This window comes from Prionailurus viverrinus, chromosome A1 (assembly GCF_022837055.1).
Source record: "Prionailurus viverrinus isolate Anna chromosome A1, UM_Priviv_1.0, whole genome shotgun sequence".
Classification (NCBI taxonomy): Eukaryota; Metazoa; Chordata; class Mammalia; order Carnivora; family Felidae; genus Prionailurus; species Prionailurus viverrinus.
In genome coordinates this window covers 5,886,280-5,909,276 of record NC_062561.1, presented here as the reverse complement: position 1 = coordinate 5,909,276, position 22,997 = coordinate 5,886,280, and the positions used below count along the sequence as shown (strand labels likewise).

At 38.7% G+C, this 22,997-nt stretch overlaps 1 protein-coding gene across 7 annotated transcripts in view; it reads left to right on the top strand.

Annotated features, from left to right (window-relative positions):
- LOC125175992 (phospholipid-transporting ATPase IB-like) overlaps positions 1 to 22,997 on the top strand; it is a 212,694-nt gene that overhangs the window by 118,006 nt on the left and 71,691 nt on the right. For all 7 annotated transcript variants that reach the window (XM_047876704.1, XM_047876721.1, XM_047876739.1 and 4 more), the window contains 2 exons: positions 4,806 to 4,916; positions 10,698 to 10,772. In XM_047876704.1, the coding sequence (XP_047732660.1) occupies positions 4,806 to 4,916; positions 10,698 to 10,772 (186 nt within the window). The remainder of the gene's footprint in view (positions 1 to 4,805; positions 4,917 to 10,697; positions 10,773 to 22,997) is intronic.

Genomic DNA, 22,997 nt, shown 5'->3' with positions numbered 1-22,997 from the left:
TACAACAGGGAAAACTAAGGCTCCTGTGTGCTAGAGTATCTGGGTTACGAGAAATGTCAGTCAACTATGATCAAAGCACCTGTGTCTGTAAACAGGGAAATGACCACACCAAACTCTCCTGATCCTGTCCTAAACTGTTCTAAATGCCGTCGGGATACATGCTTCTGATGATCTCAGCAGTTATGTGACATAAGCCTTGAACTGTTAAACACTGTGCACACGCTAGGCTGGCCAGTTTCAGCTATCCTGGGGATCCAGGGAAATATTTCTCCTTTTTTGGCTTGTTCTTTTTAGATTCCACATTGTAAGTGAAATCTTATGGTATTTATCTTTTTCTGTTGGGCTTATTTCACTTCACACAACACCCGCCAAGTCCATTCATATTGTCACAAATGGCAAGAGTTTATTCTTTCTTATGTCTGATATTCCCATTACACACACACACACACACACACCCCACATCTTCCTTATCCATTCATCTATTGATGGACACTGAGGTTGCTTCCCTATCTTGGCTATTGTCAGTAACGCTTCAGTAAACACAGAGGTGCATATATCTTCAAATTAGTGGTTTTCTTTTCTTTGGGTAAATACACAGTAGTGAAATTACTGGATTGTATGGTATTTCTATTTTTAATATTTTGAGGAGCCTCCATACCGTTTTCCACAGTGACTGCACCAGTTTGCATTCCCACCAGCAGTGCTAGAGGGTTCCCCATTCTCCACATTCTCGCCAACACTCGGGATTTCTTGTCTTTTTGATTCTAGCCATTCTGACAGGTGTAAGGTGATATCTCATTGCGGTTCAGACTTCCACTACTCTGATGATTAGTGATGTTGAGAATCTTTTCATGTGTTTGCCTGCCATCATATATCTTCTTTGCAAAAGTGGCTATTGTCCTCTCATGTTTTAAAAAAGTACTTAAATTCCAGTTAGTTAACATACAGTGTAATATTAGTTTCAGGTGTAAATATAGTGATCCAACACTTCCTTCCATTCAGTACCCAGTGTACATCATAACAGGTGCCCTCCTGAATCCCATCACCTATTTAACCCCTTCCCCCACCCACTTTTGCCCATTTTTAATTGGATGTTTTGCAGCTTTTTTGGTGTTAGGTTGAGTAACTTCATTATATATTTTGAATATTAACTTCTTTTCAAAGACACCATTTTCAAATGTCTTCTCCCACTCAGTAGGCCTTTTCATTTTGTTGATGGTTTCCTTTGGTGTGTAAAAGATTTTTGTTTTGATACAGTCCCAATGGTTTATTTTTGCTTTTGTTTTCCTTGCCTGGGGAGATATGTCTAGAAAAGTGTTGCTAAGGTCAATGTCCAGGAGATTACTGCCTTTCTTTTCTTTTTTTCCTTTTCTCAAGTTTTTAAATTTAAATTCCAGTTAGTTAACACACAGTGTAATATTAGTCAAGGTGTAGAATTTAGTGATTCATCAAATACAACACCCAGTGCTCATCATTAGTGCCCTGAGTTTCAGGCCTCACATTTAGGGCATTTTATTTTGAGTTTATTTTTCCACATCATGTAAGAAAGTGGTCCAGTTTCATTCTTTTGCATGTAGCTGTCCAGTTTTTCCAACACATTTTTTTTAAGAGACTTTTTTTTCCCCACTGCATAGTCTTGCCTCCTTTGCTGTAGATTAATTCACCATGTAAGCATGGGGGTATTTCTCAGCTCTCTATTCAGCTCCACTGACCTGTGTCTATTTTTGTGCAGTACCATAGTTTCCATTACCACAGCTTTGGAATATATCTTGAAAGATATATTGGTCTCCTTTCTCAAGACTGCTTCAACTACTTGGGATCTTCTGTGGTTCCATACTAACTTTAGGATTATTCTATTTCTGTAAAAAATATTTAGTATTTTGACAGGGATTGTATTGAATCTGTAGATTACTTTTGGTACTATGGACATTTTAACAATATTAATTTTTCTAAATTAACGGAATATTAGCATGGAATAGCTTTCCATTTCTTTGTGTCTTTTTTAGTTTACTTTATCAGTGTTCTATAGTTTTCAGAGCACGGGACTTTTGCCTTTTTGGTTAAGTTTATTCCTATGTATTTTATAATTTTTAAATTTAATTCTCAAACAATTTTTCTTAATTTCTCTTTCTGCCACTTTGCTAATAATATATAGAAACACAACAGATTTCTGTATATTAATTTGGTATCCTGCAACTTGCTAAATTAATTTATCAGTTCTAATAGTTTTTTGGTGGAGTCTTTAGAATTTTCTATGTAGAGTATCATGCCATCTGCAAATACTATCAGTTTTGCTTCTTCCTTATCAATTTGGATGCCTTTTATTTCTATTTCTTGTCTGACTGCTATGGCTGGGACTCGCGGTACTATGTTGAAGAAAAGTGGTGACAGTGGACATTGTTGTCTTGTTCCTGATCTTAGAAGGAAAAACTCTCAGCTTTACAGCATTCTGTATGATAATAGTTGTGGGTTTGTCATACATGGCCTGTACATACATGGCCTGTATTATGTTGGCATGTGTTCGCTCTAAACTTACTTTGTTGAGTGTTCTTATCATGAATGGATGTTGTATTATATTTAATGCTTTCTCTTCATCTATTAAGATGATCATATGATTTTTCCCTTCATTTATTAATGTGGTGTGTATTGATTTGTGAATACTAAACTATTTTTGCATCCTTGGAATAAATTCCACTTGATTATGGTGAATGATCCTACTATATTTAATGTATTGTTGAATGCAGTTTGCTCATATTTTGTTGAGGATTTCTGTGATCTTTGTTCATCAGAAATATTGACCTATAGTGGTTTTTTTTTTTTTTTTTTGTAGTGTCTTTGTCTGGTTTTCGTATCGGGGTAGTGCTGCCCTCAGAGAATGTATTTGGAAGCTTTCCTTCCTTTCAGTTTTTTGGAATAGTTTGAAGAGAATGGGTAGAGTTCACCTCTGAAGCCATCTGCTCTGGGACTTTTGTTAGGAGTTTTTGATTGCCAATTCAATTTTGTTACACAATCTTCCAAAAGAAGAAAGAATATTTTTAGGAATGTATTTCTCCTAGGTTGTCCAACTTCTTGCCTTATAATTTTTTATAATAGTCTCTTATAATCCTTTCTATTTCTGTGATATGTTATTTCTCCTCTTTAATTTCTGATTCTGTTCATTTGAGCCCTCTTTTTTCCTTGATGGAAAAAAGACTGGCCAAAGGTTGATCAGTTTATCTTTTTAAAGAACAAGGTTATGATTTCATTGATCTTTTCTATGTTTTTTCTTGTTTTTCACTTATTTCTGCTCTGGTATTTATTATTTCCTTCTGCTATGTTTGGATTTTGTTCATTTTCCCTTTTAGTTGTAAAGTTAGGTTCTATTTCTTGAGGTAGGCCTATATTGCTACACATTTTCCTCTTATAACTGCTTTCACTGAGTTTCAAGGATTTGAGGCCATTGTGTTTTCATTTTCATTCCTCTCCATGTATTTTTATTTTCCTATTTGATTTCTTCATTGGTCTACTGGCTGTTTGGTACCATGTTGTTTAGGCTCCATGTGTTTGTGCTTTTTCTAGTTTTTTGTTTTTTGTTTTTCCCTTGTAATTCATGTCTAGCTTCTTCATATCAGTCGTAGTCAGAAAAATGCTTAGTATGATTTTAATCTTCTTAAATTTATTTAGACTTGTTTTGTGGCCTAACACATGATGTGTCCTGGAGAATGTTCCATGTGCACTTAAAATGAATGTGTATTGTTACTGTGTTGTTTTTGGATGGTATTTTCTGTATATATTTAAGTCCATCTGGTCTAATGTGTTGATTTTCTGCCTGGGCGATCTATTCACTGATGTGAGTGGGGAATTAGAGTCCCCTACTATTATTTTATTGCTGTCAAGGTTTCCCTTTGTGTCTATTAATATTTGCTTTATTTAGGTGCTCTTATGTTGGGTGCATAGATCATTACAACAATTATATCCTCTAGTTGTATTGATCCCTTTATTATTATATAGTGCCCACTCTGTCTCTTGCTCCAGTATTTGATTTCAAGTCTATTTTGTCTGATAGAAGTATTGTATCCCCTCCCCCAGACTCTTTATTTTTTTGACTTCCATTTGCATGGCATATTTTTTTTTTCCATCTATTCACTTTCAGTCTGTATGTGTCTTTAGGTCTGAAGTGAGTCTCTTGTAGGCGGCATATAAATAGGTCTTATTTGTTTTATCCATTTTGTCACCTTATGTCTTTTTCCAAGTGTTTTCGACTGTTTACATTTAATGTAATTATTGGTAGGGGTGCCTGGGTGGCTCAGGCAGTTGAGCACCTGATGTCAACTCAGGTCATCGTCTCACGGTTTGTGGGTTTGAGCCCCACGTTGGGCTTTGCCCCTATAGTGCCAAGCCTGCTTTGGATTGTCTGTCTCCCTCTCTCTCTCTCTCTGTCCCTCCCCTGCTCACATGCACGCTCTCTCTCTCTCTCAAAAATATATACTAATAAGTCACTAATGCAGGAGACTGAACTGATTCATGCTCAGGCCCCCATTAACAGGCTATTTCACAGCAATGATAATACTTTAAGCCACATTTTGTTTTCCTCCATCTTGCTTTGACCCAAGAGCAGCTTTGACTGTAGAGAAGATGTTATGCCATGGTGTGTGCCATTTTATACTTTTCCAAGAATGAGTGTTAGCCCAAGAACTGTAAATGGACATTTTCCTATTTCTGCCCCATCTGTCTCCAGTCTTTTGTATGTATTCTACAACAGTGGGTCTAACAAAGACTTTGCTGTTTCATTTGAACTTGCCCTGACTGTTGTTTCCTTCTTTTAGTTTAGCTACTTGGAGAAGCTTCTGTTGGTTCATGGAGCTTGGAATTATTTTCGAGTGACAAAATGCATATTATATTGTTTCTACAAAAATGTCGTGTTATATGTTATTGAGGTAAGAAAAGATATGCTTTCTTTCATGAAAAAGTTAGGTCTTTCTTTGACATCATGTATGGCAGTTTAGTGGGTTTTTTTTCCCCCCATATTTGTATCATTTAAATTACCATTACACAATTCTGCTTTAGGTTTTTGCTCAAAGTTATTTGGTAAATTTGAGTCTTCTAACCATCATCCTGACTTAAAAAAGCATTTGTATAAGCCTTAAATTTGGCTATGGAAAAATATTGTTTAGTATTTTACTTTGAAATAATTATGGATTCACAGGAAGTTCCAAAAATATTTTTTAGAAGGTCCCATGAAATAGTCACCCAATTTTCCCCAAAGACAACACCTTGAATAACTCTAGGAATTATCAAAACCAGGATATAACTGACTGAGATTCATACCTCACAAGCTCTACCCACACTTGTGTGACTCTATGTACTTTTATCCATGTGTGGATTGATATAACCATCACAGAAATCGAGACAGACCACCCCACCTCGGCCCCAATGATACAGACCTGGTTCCATCACAAGGATCCCACTCATGCTACCCCTTTATATCCACATCCAGCCGTAGCTTCTGACAGTGACTAATCTGTTCCCTATCCCTATCCTTCTTGTTCTTTCAAGAATGTTCTAAAAGTAGGGGTGCCTGGGTGGCTCAGTTGGTTAAGCATCAGACAAGATATTGATTTTGGCTCAGGTCATGATCTCACAGTTTGCAAGATTAAGCCCAATGTTGGACCCTGCACTGACAGTGCAGAGCCTGCTTGAATTTCTTTCTCCCCCTCCACATGCTTTCTCTCTCAAAATAAATAAATAAGCTTAAAAAGAAAGAATGTTATAAAAGTAGAATTGTGTAGTATATAACCTTTTGAGATTGGATTTTTTTTTTAGTCAGTATAATTCCCTTCAGATTGATCCACGTTGTTCCCTGTATCAATCATTTGTTCCAGACCATAACATTTATCACCCACTTATTGAAGAGCATTTGTAGAAAGATTTTGGGCAAATGTAAGTTTTCACTTATTTAGGACAAATGTCCAAGAGTACAATTGCTGGATCATATGGTAGGTGTATACTTAGTTTTTTTTTTTTTTTTTTTTTAAAGAAACTCCCAACTATTTTCCAGAGTGACTTTACCATTTTCGATTCCTAGCAGCAAAGTATCTGTTATTTTGTTTCTCTGGATCTTTCCCAGCATTTGATATTATCACTATTTAGTATTTTAGCCATTCTGATAGATGGTTAGTGGTATCTCATTGTGGTTTCATTTAATTAAATTAATTAATTATTTTTATTTATGTTAGAGAAAGAATGTGAGTAGGGGAAGGGGCAGAGGGAGAGAGAGAAAGAATCTTAAGCAGGTTCAACTCTGGGACTTGATCCCATGACTCTGGGATCATGACCTGAGCTGATATCAAGAGTTGGACACTCAACCAACTGAACCACCCACACAGCCCCCTCATTGTGGTTTTAAATTGCGTTTCTGCAGTGGCTAATGATGTTGAATATCTTCTCATATACTTATTTGCTATCAATACATCTTCTGAAATGTGTCTTCCCATCTTTTGTCTAAATTGTCTAAAAACTAAATTTTTTACTGTTAATTTTTGAGAGTTCTTCACATATTTTAAACATTAGTCCTTTGGCAGATATGTAGTTTGCAATATTTTCTTCCAGTCTGTATCATGATGTTTTGTCATATTAATAGAGTCTTTCAGAGTATAAGAGTTTTTAATTTTGAAGTGGTCCAATTTACAATTTTTCCTTTTATGGATCATGCTTTGGTTCTGTGTCAAAAAACTCTTTGCCTAGATCTAGATTCCAAAGACATTCCTCTGTGTAGTTTTCTAAAAGTATTGTGTTTTACACTTAATGTCATGATCCATTTTCAGTGAATTTTTGTGCAGAGTGGAGGGTTTAGATTTTCTATTTGTTTTGCCCATGAAATTCAATTACTTCAGTGCTATTTGATGAAAAGGTTATCCTTCCATTAAATTGGTTTTCTACCTTTGTAAAAAATCAGTTGGGCAAGTAATAAAGAAATAGGAAATATCAACAGAGTGTAACTAGTAAGGAGATCAGATCAGTAATCAGATACCTCCCTGGCAAATTATACCAATCGTTCAAAGAAGAATTAAAATCTACCTCAAACTCTTCCAAAAAATTATAGAGAAAGAAACACTTACTCATTTTATGAGTCTGGCATTACTATAAAACCAAAGCTACATTACAAGACACTAGAAAACACTACAAGAAAGCTACTGACCTATATCCCTGATTAATACAGGTGCAAAAATCCTTGGCAAAATACTAGCAAACTTGAATTCAGCAGCACATTAAAAAAGGAATAGAAACCATATCCTGGAATGCAAAGATGGTTCAATATATGAAAATCAGTCAACAAAGGAAAAAAAAACACATCATCTCGATGCAGAAAATGCATTTGATGAAATTCAACACTCTTACATGATAAAAGCATTCAACAGGCTAGAAAGAAAAATAAAATTCCTCAACATAATAAAGGCCATATATGAAAATCCCATAGCTGGTATCGTGCTCAGTGGCGAAAGACTAAAAGTCTTTCCTCTCAGATCAGGAAAAGGCAAGGATGCCTGCTCTCACCACTTCTATTCAACACAGTACTGGAAGTCCCAATAAGAGCACTTGGGCAAAAGAAAAAAAAAAAAAGAAGAAGAAAGGAAGGAAGAAAGAAAAACATCCAAATCAGAAAGGAATAGGTATCTCTGTTTACAGAGGACAAGATCTTATATGTGGAAAATCCTAAAAATGTCAGAAAATAATGATCAGTACTAATAAATTCAATAATGCAACAGGATACAAACCAACATACAAAACTGCTGTATTTATATACACTAATAACAAGCTATCAAAAAGGGAAATTAAGAAAACCAAGGCGGAAAAACACTTGTACAGCAAAAACTACAAAATATTGCTGAAATAATTTGAAGATACAAATAAATGGAAAGACATCCCATGGTTATGGATTGTAAAAGTTTATATTGTTAAGATGACAATATTACCCCAAATGATCTGCAGACTTGAATGCAATCCCTACAAAAATCCCATGTTTTGGAGAAATAGAAAAATGCATCCTAAAATTCATACAGAGTCTTAAAGCATCTTGAATAGCCAAAACAATCTTGAGAAATAACTGAGAAGTCTCATACTCCCTAATTTCAGAACATATACAAAGTTATAGTATTTAAAAGGTGTTTTACTGGCATAAAAACAGGTATATAGACCAATGGAATAAAATAAAGAACCCAGAAATAAATCCTAGTGTATATGGTCAAATGATCTTTGAAAACACCAAGGTTACATAATGGAGAAAGGATAGTCCCCCTTTAGCAAATGCTAGTGGGAAAGCTGGATATCCATATGCAAATTAAATAATCAAACACCTTAAACCATTTACAAAAGTTAACTGAAAATTGATTAAGGACCTAAAAATAATACCTAAAACTATAAAGCTTTTACAAGAAAATAAAATGGAAAATCTTCATACATTGTGTTTGACAATAATTTTCTTGAACATGACATGAAAGCACATGCAACAGAAGCAAATACAGACAAGTGGTTCTACATCAAATGTTAAAACCTCTGTGTTGATTGTGACAATCAACACAGTAAAAATACCTACAGGATATGAGAAAAATGCTTGCAAATTACATATCTCATAAGCTAATGTCTAGAATAGTGAGCTCCTACAACTCAACAACAAAAAATCAATCTGATATAAAGTTGGGTAAAGAACCTGAACAGACATTTCTACAGAGATAGAATATAAATGGCCAACAATATGTGAGAAAATGTTCAACACCACTAATCATTGGAGAAATGTAAATCCAAACCATAATCACGTATTACATCAATTAGGATGGCTACTATTAAAAAATAAAACAAAACCCGCAGAGAATAACAAATGTCGGTGAGGATGTGGAGAAAGTGAACCCTTGTGAACTGCAGGTATGAATAAAAATTGGTGCAACCAGTATGGAAAATAGTATGGTGATTCCTCAAAACATTAAAAATAGAATTACATGATTCAGCCATTCCACTTCTGAGTATGTATCTAAAATACTGAAAGCAAGAATCTTTTTTTTTTTAATTTTTTTAACATTTATTTATTATTGAGAGAGAGAGAAGAGAGCAGGGGAGGGGCAGAGAGAGGAGGAGGCACAGAATCCGAAGCAGGCTCCAGGCTCTGAGCTGTCAGCACAGAACCCGATGCGGGGCTTGAACTCAAAAACTGCGAGATCATGACCTGAGTCGAAGTCAGACACTTAACCGACTGAGCCACCCAGGTGCCCCTGAAAGCAAGAATCTTGAAGAGATATTTACACACCATGTTTAATGCACCATTATTTACAATACCCAAGCAGAAGCAATCCAAACGTCCAGTGACAGATGAAGAGACAACCAAAATGTGATATATAAATACAATGGAATATTATTCAGCCTTAAAAGGAAAGTAAATTCTGACACATACTATAATATGGATGAACCTTGAGGACATTGGCTAACTATGAGTCACACACAAAAAGCCAAACAATGTATGATTCCACTTACATGGGGTATCTAAAATAGTCAAATTCAGAGAGACAAAGGAGAGTGTTGGTGACCAGTGGCTGAGGGTTGAGGGATATGGGGAATTGTTCAGGGGTACAGAGTTTCAGTTTTTCAAGATGAAAAAGTTCTGGAGATTGGTTGCACAACAATGTGAATATACTTAACGTTACTGCACTGTACACTTAAAATTGGTTATGGTTCTTACCACAATTAAAATAAGTTGGACATACTCATGTAGATACATGCTATGTGTTTCTGGGTTCTCTACTCTAACTCCTTGATTTCTGTGTCTGTTCCTCTGCCAACATCACACTGTCTCGAATTCTGTAGCAATACCATGAGCCTTAACATCAGGTAGAGTGAGTCTTTTCACTATATATTTTTAAAATTGTCTTAGTTATTCCCAGTCCTTTGCCTTAAATTTTTCTATTCGAGTATAAATAATATACATTGTTATATTAGTTTGAGATGTACAACATAGTGACTCAACAATTCCGTCCGTTACTCAGTGCTCATCACGACAAGTATAGTCTTAATCGCCTTTACCTATTTCACCCATCCTCTCATTCACCTTCCCTCTGGCAAGTCCCAGTCTGTTTTCTATATTTGAGGGTCTGGGTTTTTTTGTTGGTTGGTTGGTTGCTTTTGTTTCTTAAATTCCACACAGGGGTGAAATCATATAGTATTTGTCTTTCTCTGACTTATTTCACTTAGCATTATACAATCCAGGTCCATCCATGTTATTGCAAATGGTGGGATCTCACACTATTTCATGGTTGGGTGATATTCCATTGTATATATACCACCTCTCCTTTATCCATTCATCTACTGGTGAATAGTTGGGCTGCTTCCACATTTTTGCCATTGTAAATAATGCTGCAATAAACACAGAGGGGCAGAGATCTTTTCACTGAAACAATGCATTATTGGACAATCAGATCTAAGCATTTCATTGAAATTGTTATTGTTCTTTCTCTGTCAAAAAATAAAGAATGAAATAAAAATTCTAAAATAAATGAACTGCCTTTCTGTTAAGCTCAAACACTCAAGCTTGATTTTATTTACATTCTGGCAAAATTCCATTTGATGACATGGGAAAAAAAGAATGATAAAGCATAGTATTTTAAGTACTTCAGTGAATGGAAACATTTAGGTCAGTATTGATACAAAACTTCATGAACTTTCTTCTCTTTCAGCTTTGGTTCGCCTTTGTTAATGGATTTTCTGGGCAGATTATATTTGAACGCTGGTGCATCGGCTTGTACAATGTGGTAAGCATTCCCTGTCTCTATCTGATAGCATGCGAAACTTCAGTGACATTCCTTTACTGTTTACGTCTGGGAAGTATATCTAAGTCAATCATCTGTATACATAGCAGGCAGCACAAATACATCTTTAGAGCCTTTGTTGCTGCGACACATCCCGCAGAAGCCCAAGCTCTCCACACATGGTTTCAATCACAGCAGATCATTCTATAGCAACTGCATTAAATTTGTACCAATGTATTTTGATAATACATCCAAAATCTCCTTACTGAATGCTTGCACAATGTTTTCAGGCTTTTAAGGCAAGTAATTATTATTGAACTCTACCTCAACCAATTCCATTTAATACATATAATTAATATTTATCTATCTTTGTATATGTGGGTGTGTGTTCATAGTGTAACTCCATGGCCTTTTAAACCTGGAAGAAAATTTGTCCTTTTGTAAATATATCATCCTGTGTTTGTATGAAATGATGAATTTGATATCGAGTCCTATGTTAAGAATAAATGTAATAAATAAATGGAATTTTCTACAACTAAGCAATCCCATACCATTACTTAACTCATTTTAAATTCAAACACTGGGAATAAACAATATGGTTAAGTTCATCTTAAAATTTTTGGTTTATTTTTCTTGTATTATTAATTCCACTTTAAAGATTAGCAGTTAGGGAAACCTAGCGTAAAAAATACGCTCCCGGTGAGCATATCATGACTTTTCTTTTGTACTGCACTGTCATAGTCATGTTACCATCTGGATGCTGTGTGCCTTAATCCCTAAAATTCTGTCTTCTAGGAGCTTAAACTCTGAAACAGCACAGACACAAGTCCCGGGCCAGAAGTCATTAAGTATCCAATAATACTAAGATGTCTAGTGCTAGGAACAGTTACAAGTCAACTCCAGGCGCTTCTGGCTAGTGCACTACACTGATGAACCTGAGGTCATGGACATAGTCGCTCTACCAGGCTCTTGGTCACAGACGACAACACTCGATGTGTTGTTTCTTTATTGTTTTTGAAGTGTCGTTACATACTGCGGTAGGGAGTGGCACAGTCTCTCCTCTCCGTCAGAAAATTCACTATGGGGGTGTCTGGTGGGCTCAGTTGGTCAAGTGTCTGACTCCTGATTTTGTCTCAGGTCATAATCTCACAGTCATGAGATCAAGCCCCACATTGGGCTCTGTGCAGACAGCAAGGAGCCTGCTTGGGATTCTCGCTCTCCCTCTCTCAAAACAAACATTCAAACAAAAAAACCAAACATTTTTTAAAATTATTAAAAAAAAGAAGAACATTCATATGAATGCATGGCCACAGATATTAGTCAATAGAGTCTTATTTTTTTCTTTAATGAACGAAAGCACAGAAACTTTTTTTTTATAAACAGTAAAATGAGGGCTACGGTGGGAAACTTAAAATTATAGACATTTTAGGACAATATATGATGACTTATTAATAACCATTGACTTACTAAATCTTATTATGAATATATTTTGCGGATGGGAAAAAAGAGGAGGCCTAGACATTTTACATAGTTACTGGCAATAAGAGAGAGCTAAATTTAAATCGGTTGTCATACTATTTCTGGAGGTCATATATTATTTCTGCTTCTTCCACGCATGACTAACTGCTATAGGAAACCTCCTGCCAGAAATAACCTATCAGACAAAATATATAAAATAATGATTTTCAAACATTAAACGACAGGCTGCTCATGACTGTGATCCTTGAGAGAAGGCCTCTTCCAGGCCACAATGCAGGAAGATGGACCCAAAAGAAAGCCCAGGTGTCTACGCGAGTTGAAGACACAGAGGTTGAAGTGCAGGACCAAGGCAGTTAGAATGTCAGAGGGAACTATACTGAGAGAGAGAGAGACAGCGTGACTCCGGAGATCTGTAGCTGGCCCCTGCGAACTATTGCTTCTGCTCTGTGTCTGCATGAGAAAAGTCTACCCGCAGCTAGGGAAAGAACCACTATAAAGTGGGAGGCTGTCGCCAAAAAAGAAAGTAATATTTGAAGTAACAATGATCGAAAATGTCAAATGTGATGAAAGCTCACAAATCTAAGAACCTCAACAAAGTCCAAGAAGAAGAAACCTAAAGAAAAACACACAAATGTTCTTTATAACCAAATTGCTGAAAATCAGTGGCCAAGAGAATAATCTTTAAATCAACCACCTAAACCAATACTGTGTACAGAACACAAACGTGCGAATAAAAGCGGATTTCTCGCTGAAAACCATGCAGGGCAGAAGACAATGGAATACTTTAAAGATCTGAAAGAAAGAAGACAAATCCATTAACCCCGAATTCTATATGCGGTAAAAATGTCTTTTGAAAATGAACCAAGAAAATAGAAAACTCATCAATCACCAGAAGACCTGTAATACCTGAAATGTGGAAGAAAGCTCTTCAAACAAAAGGAACAGTACATCAGGATGAAGTCTGGATCTGTCCAAAGAGGAACAGAAATGTTAATTATGTGGGAATTTATAAGACACTTTCCCCCTTCCCCTCATTTTCAATCATGATGCCAGATAACTGTTTAAAACAAAATTAATAATGTATTCTGGGAACTGTCATTAATTTAGAATTAAAACGTATGATAAAGATAGCACAAAGAATGTGAGGAGGGATTTGGGAGTGTATTATTTGAATTTTGTGATACACTGCATATGTATACTGTAAATTTTAAAGAACTAAAACCCCCAAAAGTTATGGCTAATGAACCAATAATAGAGATATAATAAAATCTTAATATTCAATTACTTCAAAAGAAGTCAGGATATAAGGTAAAACGGAAGACTGCACCAAACAGAAGAAAACAGGACCATGGTAGATTTCAACTGAACCACATTTATAATTACACTGTAATTATCCCAATAATTAGAAATCCTAAGAATCCGAACTATGTAACAATCGAATAACACAGCTTATTAGAAACTAAGGAGAAATGAAGCAGATCTTGATATAATTAAATGGCAAGTTAAGTAAATGGACTCTTGCCTTCAGAGGCTCAAACTCTCCTGAATGAGCAGGGTCTGGTGCCCGAGCCAGCCGACCGCCTCCATGAGCCCTGGGACATCAGTCTACACCGGCACCAGTCACCCCACCAAGGTGACAGAGGCACCAAGCACCATGAGACACACGAGGCCCACACGACTTCACTTCCAGACGACTTCCCGGGCACCCCCCGCGCAGTGTCCGTAGGACCCTCTGGCCTGCATCCTGCCTCAGCTCCAGCGGCTCTGCCACGGTGTCCACTCTGCAGAGAGCCCTGGGATCCTCTTGCCCACGCCCACCTCAGCGCCAGCCACCCCACGGGGCACCCCTTCCGGTGAGCGCTTTGAGACACCCAGATTGCACTCACCTCACCTGCAGCTGTCCCTCCAGGGTTCCTTCTGTGTGGAGAGCCCTGGGCCCCAGGCCTGCACACACTTCAGCTTCAGTCATCCTGCCAGGGGCCCCTCCGCGTGAAGAGGGCAAGCCCAGCCCAAGCCCACGTCAGCTTTCGCTGTCTTGCCGTGGTACCCTCAGTGCAGAAAGCCTCAGGTCCTGCCTTGCACTCACCTCAGCTTCAGCCGTCCTGCCAGGACACCCTCTGTGCCAAGAGCCCAGGATCACTCCAGCCCAATCCCATTTTGGCTCCATCTATTTTATCAGGGCAGCCCCAGTGTGGAGTCATGCAGGACTCCATCCCGCGCCAGCCACGGCTCCTGCCAGCCAAAGTCACCAGGCACACACAATCTACACGGGGGACAGCCAGACACAAGACCATCCCTTCAGGTTTAGGAGAAATAGCTATTCTACCTAATTGACAAAGACAAACACAGAAAGTCAAGTAAAATACAGAAGCGGAGGAATACGCTCCAAATGAAATAACAAGACAAAAACCTCAGAGAAAGAACTAAACGAAAGGGAGATAACCAATAAAGGATTCAAAGTAGAGGCACCTGGGTGGCTCAGTTGAGCGTCTGACTCTTGATTTCAGCTCAGGTCATGATCTCATGGTTTGGGAGTTCAAGCCCCACATTGAGCTCTGTGCTGACAGCGCAGAGTCTGCTTGGAACTCTCTCTCTCTCCCTGCCCCTTCCCACTCACAGTCAGTCTCTCTCTGTCTGTCTCTCTCTCTCTCTCTCTCTCTCAGAATTTAAAAAAAAAGGTTCAAAGTTATGCTCAAATGCATGCCCACCAGATTGGAGAGAAGAGCGGTTGAACTCAGTGAGAACATCAACAAAGAGATAGAAAACATAAAAAAGAACCAATCAGGTTCTTCATAATACAGTAACTGAAAGAATACAATAACTGAAAAATACACCAGAGGGAATCAACAACACATTGGAGGGACAGAATAACAGACCAGTGACCTGGAAGGCAGGGTAATGGAAAGCACCCCGAACAGCAAAAAGACAAGAGTTTCTAAAAATGAGGATAGGTTCAGGGATCTCTTGGACAATATCAAGTGAAAAAGCATTCACATTGTAGGGGTCCCAGAAGGAGAAGAGAGAAAAGGGCAGAAAACTTATGGGAAGAAATAAGAGGCAAAAAATCCCCTGACTTGGGAAAGGAAATAGACATCTAGGTTCAGGAAGCAGAGAGAGTTCCAGTGAAACCAGGGAGGTCTACGACATGACACTAATAATTAAAATGTTGAAGATTAAAGACATAAGAGTTTTTAAAAATTTTTTAATGTGTGTTTATTTTTGAGAGAGAGAGACAGACAGAGTGCAAGCAGGGGAGAGGCGGAGAGGGAGACACAGAATCTGAGGCAGAATCTAGGCTCTGAGCTGTCAGCACACAGCCGGACGTGGGGCTCAAACTCACAAACCGTGAGATCATGACCTGAGCCAAAGTCAGATACTTAACCGTCTGAACCACCCAGGTGCCCGAAGACACAGAGTTTTAAAAGCAGTAAGAGGAGAGCAACTAGTTTGTACAAGGAAATTCCATAAGTCTAACAGCTGATTTTTCAGGAGAAATTGCATGTGACACAAAGTGACATGAGAAACTCAAAGTGCCGAAAGAAAAAACCTACAATCGAGTGGAAAAGAAAACACCATAATTAGAAGAAGACTGTAAAAGAAAATATTTCACGGGTAAAAGCAAACATTCAGTAAAGGTAGCAGAACAATCACTTGTAAATCTTGTATTGAGGTTAAAGACCAAAGAAATAGAACTAATTATATCTAAAAAGAGGACTCACAAAAAGATGCAAAATATAACATACACATCAAATGTGGAGGGGGGAGAAAAAACGAAATTCCTTTACAATGGGTTCAAGTGTAAGTAACCATCATTTTAATACAGATTCCTATATACTTAGGGAAGTTATAGACAAACCTCATGGTAACCACAAACCAAAAACCTATAATACATACACACGAAATAAAGAGAAAAAAAACCAAATATAATGCTAAAGAAAGTCATCAATCACAAGAAAACAGAACAAGGGAAGTAGAAAGGAACAGAGAACTACAAAAAAAAAAATCAGAAAACAATGAGCAAAATGGCAATATGTACATACCTATCAATAATTACTTTATTTTTTTTTTAACGTTTATTTATTTTTTTGAGACAGAGAGAGGCAGAGCATGAGCAGGGGAGGGTCAGAGAGAGCGGGAGACACAGACTCTGAAATGGGCTCCAGGCTCCGAGCTGTCAGCACAGAGCCCGACGCGGGGCTTGAACTCACGGACCGTGAGATCATGACCTGAGCTGAAGTCGGCCGCTTAACCAACTGAGCCACCCAGGCGCCCCTCAATAATTACTTTAAATGTAAATGGTCTAAATGCTCCATAAGAAAAGATAAATACCATATGATTTCACTCCTATGTGGAATTTAAGGAACAAAACAGACGAACATAGGGAAATGGAAGGAAAAATAAGATTAAAAACAGAGAGGGAGACAAACCATGAGACTCTTAAATACAGAGAACAAACTGAGGGCCGCTGGAGTGGTGTTGGGTGGGGAGATGGGCTAAATGAGTGAGGGGCATTAAGGAGAGCACTTGTTGGGATGAGCACTGGGTGTTATATGTAAGTGATGAATCACTAAATTCTACCCTGAAACCATTATAATAATGTTAACTAACTTGGACTTAAACAAAATTTATTTTTTTTTAACTTTTATTTATTTTTGAGAGAGAGAGACAGAGCATGAATAAGGGAGGAGCAAAAAGAGAGGGAGACACAGAATCCAAAGCAGGCTCCAGGCTCTGTGCTGTCAGCACAGAACCCAGTGTGGGGCTTGAACCCACGAATGTGAGATCATGACCTGAGCCAAAGTTGAACATTTAACCGACTGAGGCACCCAGGCACCCCTGGATTTAAGTAAAATCTAAAAACAGACATGGAGAGATTCAAGGGAAGTTGGTGGCATAGGAGGCCACTGGGCTCACCTCGTCCTGATTGCTTAGATTCCACCCACATCTGCCTAAATAACCCAGAAAACTGCCGGAAGACTAGCAGAACGGACTCTCTGGAGCCAAGCGTAGACCAGAGGCCCACGGAAGAGGGTACGAAGGGCGGCAAGGCGGTGCGTGCTCCACGGACTGGCGGGAGGGAGCCTGGGCAGTGGAGGGGTGGCCAGCCCACCCTGCAAGGCAGAGCCCCCGAGTCTGGCTTGCAAAAGTGGAGGGGCCAGACTCTGAGTTCTGACAGCCAGTGGGACTTAACATCTGGAATGTTATAAGTCGACAGCTCTGCTCTGGAGGGGAGCCGGAGGGCTAGAGGACACCGGGGCAGGAGAGGTGTTGAGCCCCGGATGACAGAGCTCAGCTCGGTGGGGAACAAAGGCGCTGGGAAGCGCCATCTCCCTCGCCCATCCCCCAGCCGGAATCCCAAAGGGAACCAGTTCCCGACACCGAACTTGCTTGCACTGCGCAAACTCCCAATGCTGTGCTTCTGTGGATCCATCCCTCCCACGGGCCTGCCTCCCTCCCTCCCGATGCTGCAGGGCCCCTCCCACAGGGGACCACCCACGGCAAAGCGAGCTGAGCCTGCCCCTCCCGCCACTGTGCAACCTTGAGGATCCACCCTGGCTAATATGCCCTTGGCCAGATCCCATCGAAGCGGCACCACAAGCCTGGCAGCGTGCAAGCAGCCCAGGCAGGGGCCACACCACTCCACAGTGAGTCCTGCCCCTGGGAGAGGGGAAGAGAAGGCACACACCAGTCTGACTGTGGCCCCAGTGGTGGGCTAGGGGCAGACATCAGGTGTGACTGTGGCCCCGCCCACCAATACAAGTTACTCCAGACAGCACAGGGGAAGTGCCCTGCAGTTCCACACCACCCCAGGGACTATCCAAAATGACAAAACAGAAGAATTCTCCTCAAAAGAAACTCCAGGAAGTAGCGACAACTAACGAATTGATCAAAAACTATTTAAGCAATATAACATAATAAGAATTTAGAATAATAGTTGTAAAATTAATTGCTGGACTTGAAAAAAGCATAGAGGACACCAGAGAATCTATTGCTACAGAGATCAAAGGACTAAGAAATAGTCATGAGGAGCTAAAAAATGCTATAAATGAGGTGCAAAATAAAATGGAGGCGGCCATAGCACGGATTGAAGAGGCAGAGGAGAGAATAGGTGAATTAGAAGATAAAATTATGGAAAATGAGGAAGCTGAGAAAAAGAGAGATAAAAAAAATCCATGAGTATGAGGGGAGGATTAGAGACCTAAATGATGCAATCAAATGGAATAATATCTGTATAATAGGAATTCCACAAGAGTAAGAGAGAGAGAAAGGGGCTGAAGGTGTACTTGAACAAATCATAGGTGAGAACTTCCCTGATCTGGGGAAGGAAAAAGGCATTGAAATCCAAGAGGCACAGAGAACTCCCTTCAGACGTAACTTGAATCGATCTTCTGCACAACATATCATAGTGAAACTGGCAAAATACAAGGATAAGGAGAAAATTCTGAATGCAGCTAGGGATAAACATGCTCTAACATATAAAGAGAGACTGATAAGACTAGTGACAGACCTATCTACTGAAACTTGGCAGGCCAGAAAAGAATGGCAGGAAATCTTCAATGGCAGGAAATCAACAGAAAAAATATGCAGCTGAGAATCCTTTATCCAGCAAGTCTGTCATTCAGAATAGAAGGAGAGAGAAAGGTCTTCCCAAACAAAAACTGAAGGAATTCATCACCACTAAACCAGCCCTACAGGAGATCCTAAGCAGGACTCCGTGACTGAAATGTTGCAAGGACCACAAAGTACCAGAAACATCACTACAAGCATGAAACCTACAGACATCACAATGACTCTAAACCCATATCTTTCAATAACAACACTGAATGTAAACAGACTAAATGCTCCAACCAAAAGACATAGGATATCAGAATGGATAAAAAAACAAGACCCATCTATCTGCTGTCCACAAAAGACTCATTTTAGAACTGAGGACACCTTCAGATTGAAAGTGAGGGGATGGAGAACTATCTATCATGCTACTGGAAGTCAAAAGAAAGCTGGAGTAGCCATACTTGTATCAGACAAACTAGACTTTAAATTAAAGGCTGTAACAAGAGATGAAGAAGGGCATTATACAATAATTACAGGGTCTATCCATCGGGAAGAGCTAACAATTATAAATGTCTATGCACCGAATATGGCAGCCCCCAAATACATAAAACAATTAATCACAAACATAAGCAACCTTATTGATAAGAATATGGTAACTGCAGGGGACTTTAATACTCCACTTACAACAATGGATAGATCATCTAGACACAGGACCAATAAAGAAACAAGGGCCCTAAATGATACACTGGATCAGATGGACTTGACAGATATATTTAGAACTCTGCATCCCAAAGCAACAGAATACACTTTCTTCGAGTACACATAGAACATTCTCCAAGACAGATCACATACTGGGTCACAAAACAGCCCTTCATAAGTATACAAGAATTGAGATCATACCATGCATACTTTCAGACCACAATGCTATGAAACTTGAAATCAACCACAGGAAAAAGTCTTGGAAAACCTCCAAAAGCATAGAGGTTAAAGAATACCCTACTAAAGTATGAATGGGTCAACCACGCAATTAGAGAAGAAATTAAAAAATATATGGAAACAAATGAAAATGAAAATACAACAATCCAAATGCTTTGGGATGCAGTGAAAGCAGTCCAGAGAGGAAAATACATTGCAATCCAGGCCTATCTCAAGAAACAAGAGAAATCCCAAATACAAAATCTAACAGCACATCTAAAGGAAATAGAAGCAGAACAGCAAAGACACCCCAAACCCAGCAGAAGAAGAGAAATAATAAAGATCAGAGCAGAAATAAACAATATAGAATCTAAAAAAACTGTAGAGAAGATCAATGAAACCAAGAGTTGGTTTTTTGAAAAAATAAACAAAATTGATAAACCTCTAGCCAGGCTTCTCAAAAAGAAAAGGGAGATGACCCAAATAGATAAAATCATGAATGAAAATGGAATTATTACAACCAATCCCTCCGAAATACAAGCAATTATCAGGAAATACTATGAAAAATTATATGCCAACAAACTGGACAACCTGGAAGAAATGGACAAATTCCTAAACACCCACACACTTCCAAAACTCAAACAGGAGGAAATAGCAAACTTGAACAGACCCATAACCAGCAAAGAAATTCAATCAGTTGTCAAAAATCTCCCAACAAATAGGAGTCCAGGACCAGATGGCTTCCTTGGGGAATTCTACCAGACATTTAAAGCAGAGATAATACCTACCCTTCTCAAGCTATTCCAAAAAATAGAAAGGGAAGGAAAACTTCCAGACTCATTCTATGAAGCCAGCATTACTTTGATTCCCAAACCAGACACACACCCAGCGAAAAAAGAGAACTACAGGCCAATATCCCTGATGAATATGGATGCAAAAATTCTCAGTAAGATACTAGCAAATCGAATTCAACAGCATATAAAAAGAATTATCCACCATGATCAAGTGGGATTCATTCCCAGGCTGCAGGGCTGGTTCAACATTCGCAAATCAATCCATGTGATACATCACATTAATAAAAGAAACGAAAAGAACCATATGATCCTGTCTATTGATGCAGAAAAAGCATTTGACAAAATGCAGCATCCTTTCTTAATAAAAGCCCTCAAGAAAGTCGGGATAGAAGGAAAATACTTAAACATCATAAAAGTCATTTATGAAAAGCCCACAGCTAATATCATCCTCAATGGGGAAAAACTGAGGGCTTTCCCCCTGAGATCAGGAACACAACAGGGATGTCCACTCTCACCACTGTTGTTTAACATAGTGCTGGAAGTTCTAGCATCAGCAATCAGACAACAAAAGGAAATAAAAGGCATCAAAATTGGCAAAGAGGAAGTCAAGCTTTCACTTTTTGCAGATGACATGATATTATACATGGAAAATCCGATAGACTCCACCAAAAGTCTGCTAGAACTGATACATGAATTCAGCGAAGTTACAGGATACACAATCAATGTACATAAATCAGTTGCATTCTTATACACTAATAATGAAGCAACAGAAAGACAAATAAAGAAACTGATCCCATTCACAATTGCACCAAGAATCATGAAATACCTAGGAATAACCCTAACCAAAGATTTAAAAGATCTGTATGCTGAAAACTATACAAAGCTTATGAGGGAAATTGAAGAAGATACAAAGAAATGGAAAAACATTACATGCTCATGGATTGGAAGAATAAATATTGTTAAAATGTCAATAATACCCAAAGCAATCTACACATTCAATGCAATCCCAATCAATATTGCACCAGCATTCTTCTCGAAGCTGAAACAAGCAATCCTAAAATTTGTATGGAACCACAAAAGACCCCGAATAGCCAAAGTAATATTGAAGAAGAAGACCAAAGCAGGAGGCATCACAATCCCAGACTTTAGCCTTTACTACAAAGCTGTAATCATCAAGACAGCATGGTATTGGCACAACAACAGACACATAGACCAATGGAATAGAGATTCCAGAACTGGACCCACAAAAGTATGGCCAACTAATCTTTGACAAAGCAGGAACAAATATCCAATGGAAAAAAGAGTCTAACAAATGGTGCTGGGAGAACTGGACAGTGACATGCAGAAGGATGAAACTAGACCACTTTCTTACACCATTCACAAAAATAAACTCAAAATGGATGAAGGACCTGAATGTGAGACAGGAAACCATCAAATCCCTAGAGGAGAAAGCAGGAAAAAAAACCTCTTTGACCTCAGCCGCAGCAATTTCTTACTCGACACATCTCCAAAGGCAAGGGAATTAAAAGCAAAAATGAACTACTGGGACCACACGAAGATAAAAAGCTTCTGCACTGCAAAGGGAACAATCAACAAAACTAAAAGGCAACAGATAGAATGGGAAAAGATATTTGCAAATGACATATCAGACAAAGGGCTAGTATCCAAAATCTGTAAAGAACTCACCAAACTCCTCACCTGAAAAACAAATAATCCAGTGAAGAAATGGGCAGAAGACATGAATGGACACTTCTTTAAAGAAGACATCCAGATGGCCAACAGGCACATGAAAAGATGCTCAACATCACTCCTCATCAGGGAAATACAAATCAAAACCACAGTGAGATATCACCTCACACCAGTCAGAGTGGCTAAAATGAACAAATCAGGAGACTATAGATGCTGGCGAGGATGTGGAGAAACAGGAACCCTCTTGCACGGTTGGTGGGAATGCAAACTGGTGCAGCCACTCTGGAAGACAGTGTGGAGGTTCCTCAAAAAATTAAAAATAGGTCTACCCTATGACCCAGAAATAGCACTGCTGGGAATTTACCCAAGGGTTACGGGAGTGCTGATGCATAGGGGCACTTGTACCCCAATGTTTATAGCAGCACTCTCAACAATAGCCAGATTATGGCAAGAGCCTAAATGTCCATCAACTGACGAATGGATAAAGAAATTGTGATTTAGATACACAATGGAATACTACGTGGCAATGAGAAAGAATGAAATATGGCCTTTTGTAGCAACGTGGATGGAACTGGAGATTGTTATGCTAAGTGAAATAAGTCATACAGAGAAAGATACCATATGTTTTCACTCTTATGTGGATCCTGAGAAACTTAACAGAAGACCATGGGGAAGGGGATGGGGGAAAAAAAAGAGAAGGAGGGAGCCAAAGCATAAGAGACTCTTAAAAACTGAGAATACACTGAGGGTTGATGGGGGGTAGGAGGGAGGGGAAAGTGGGTGATGGGCATTGAGGGGG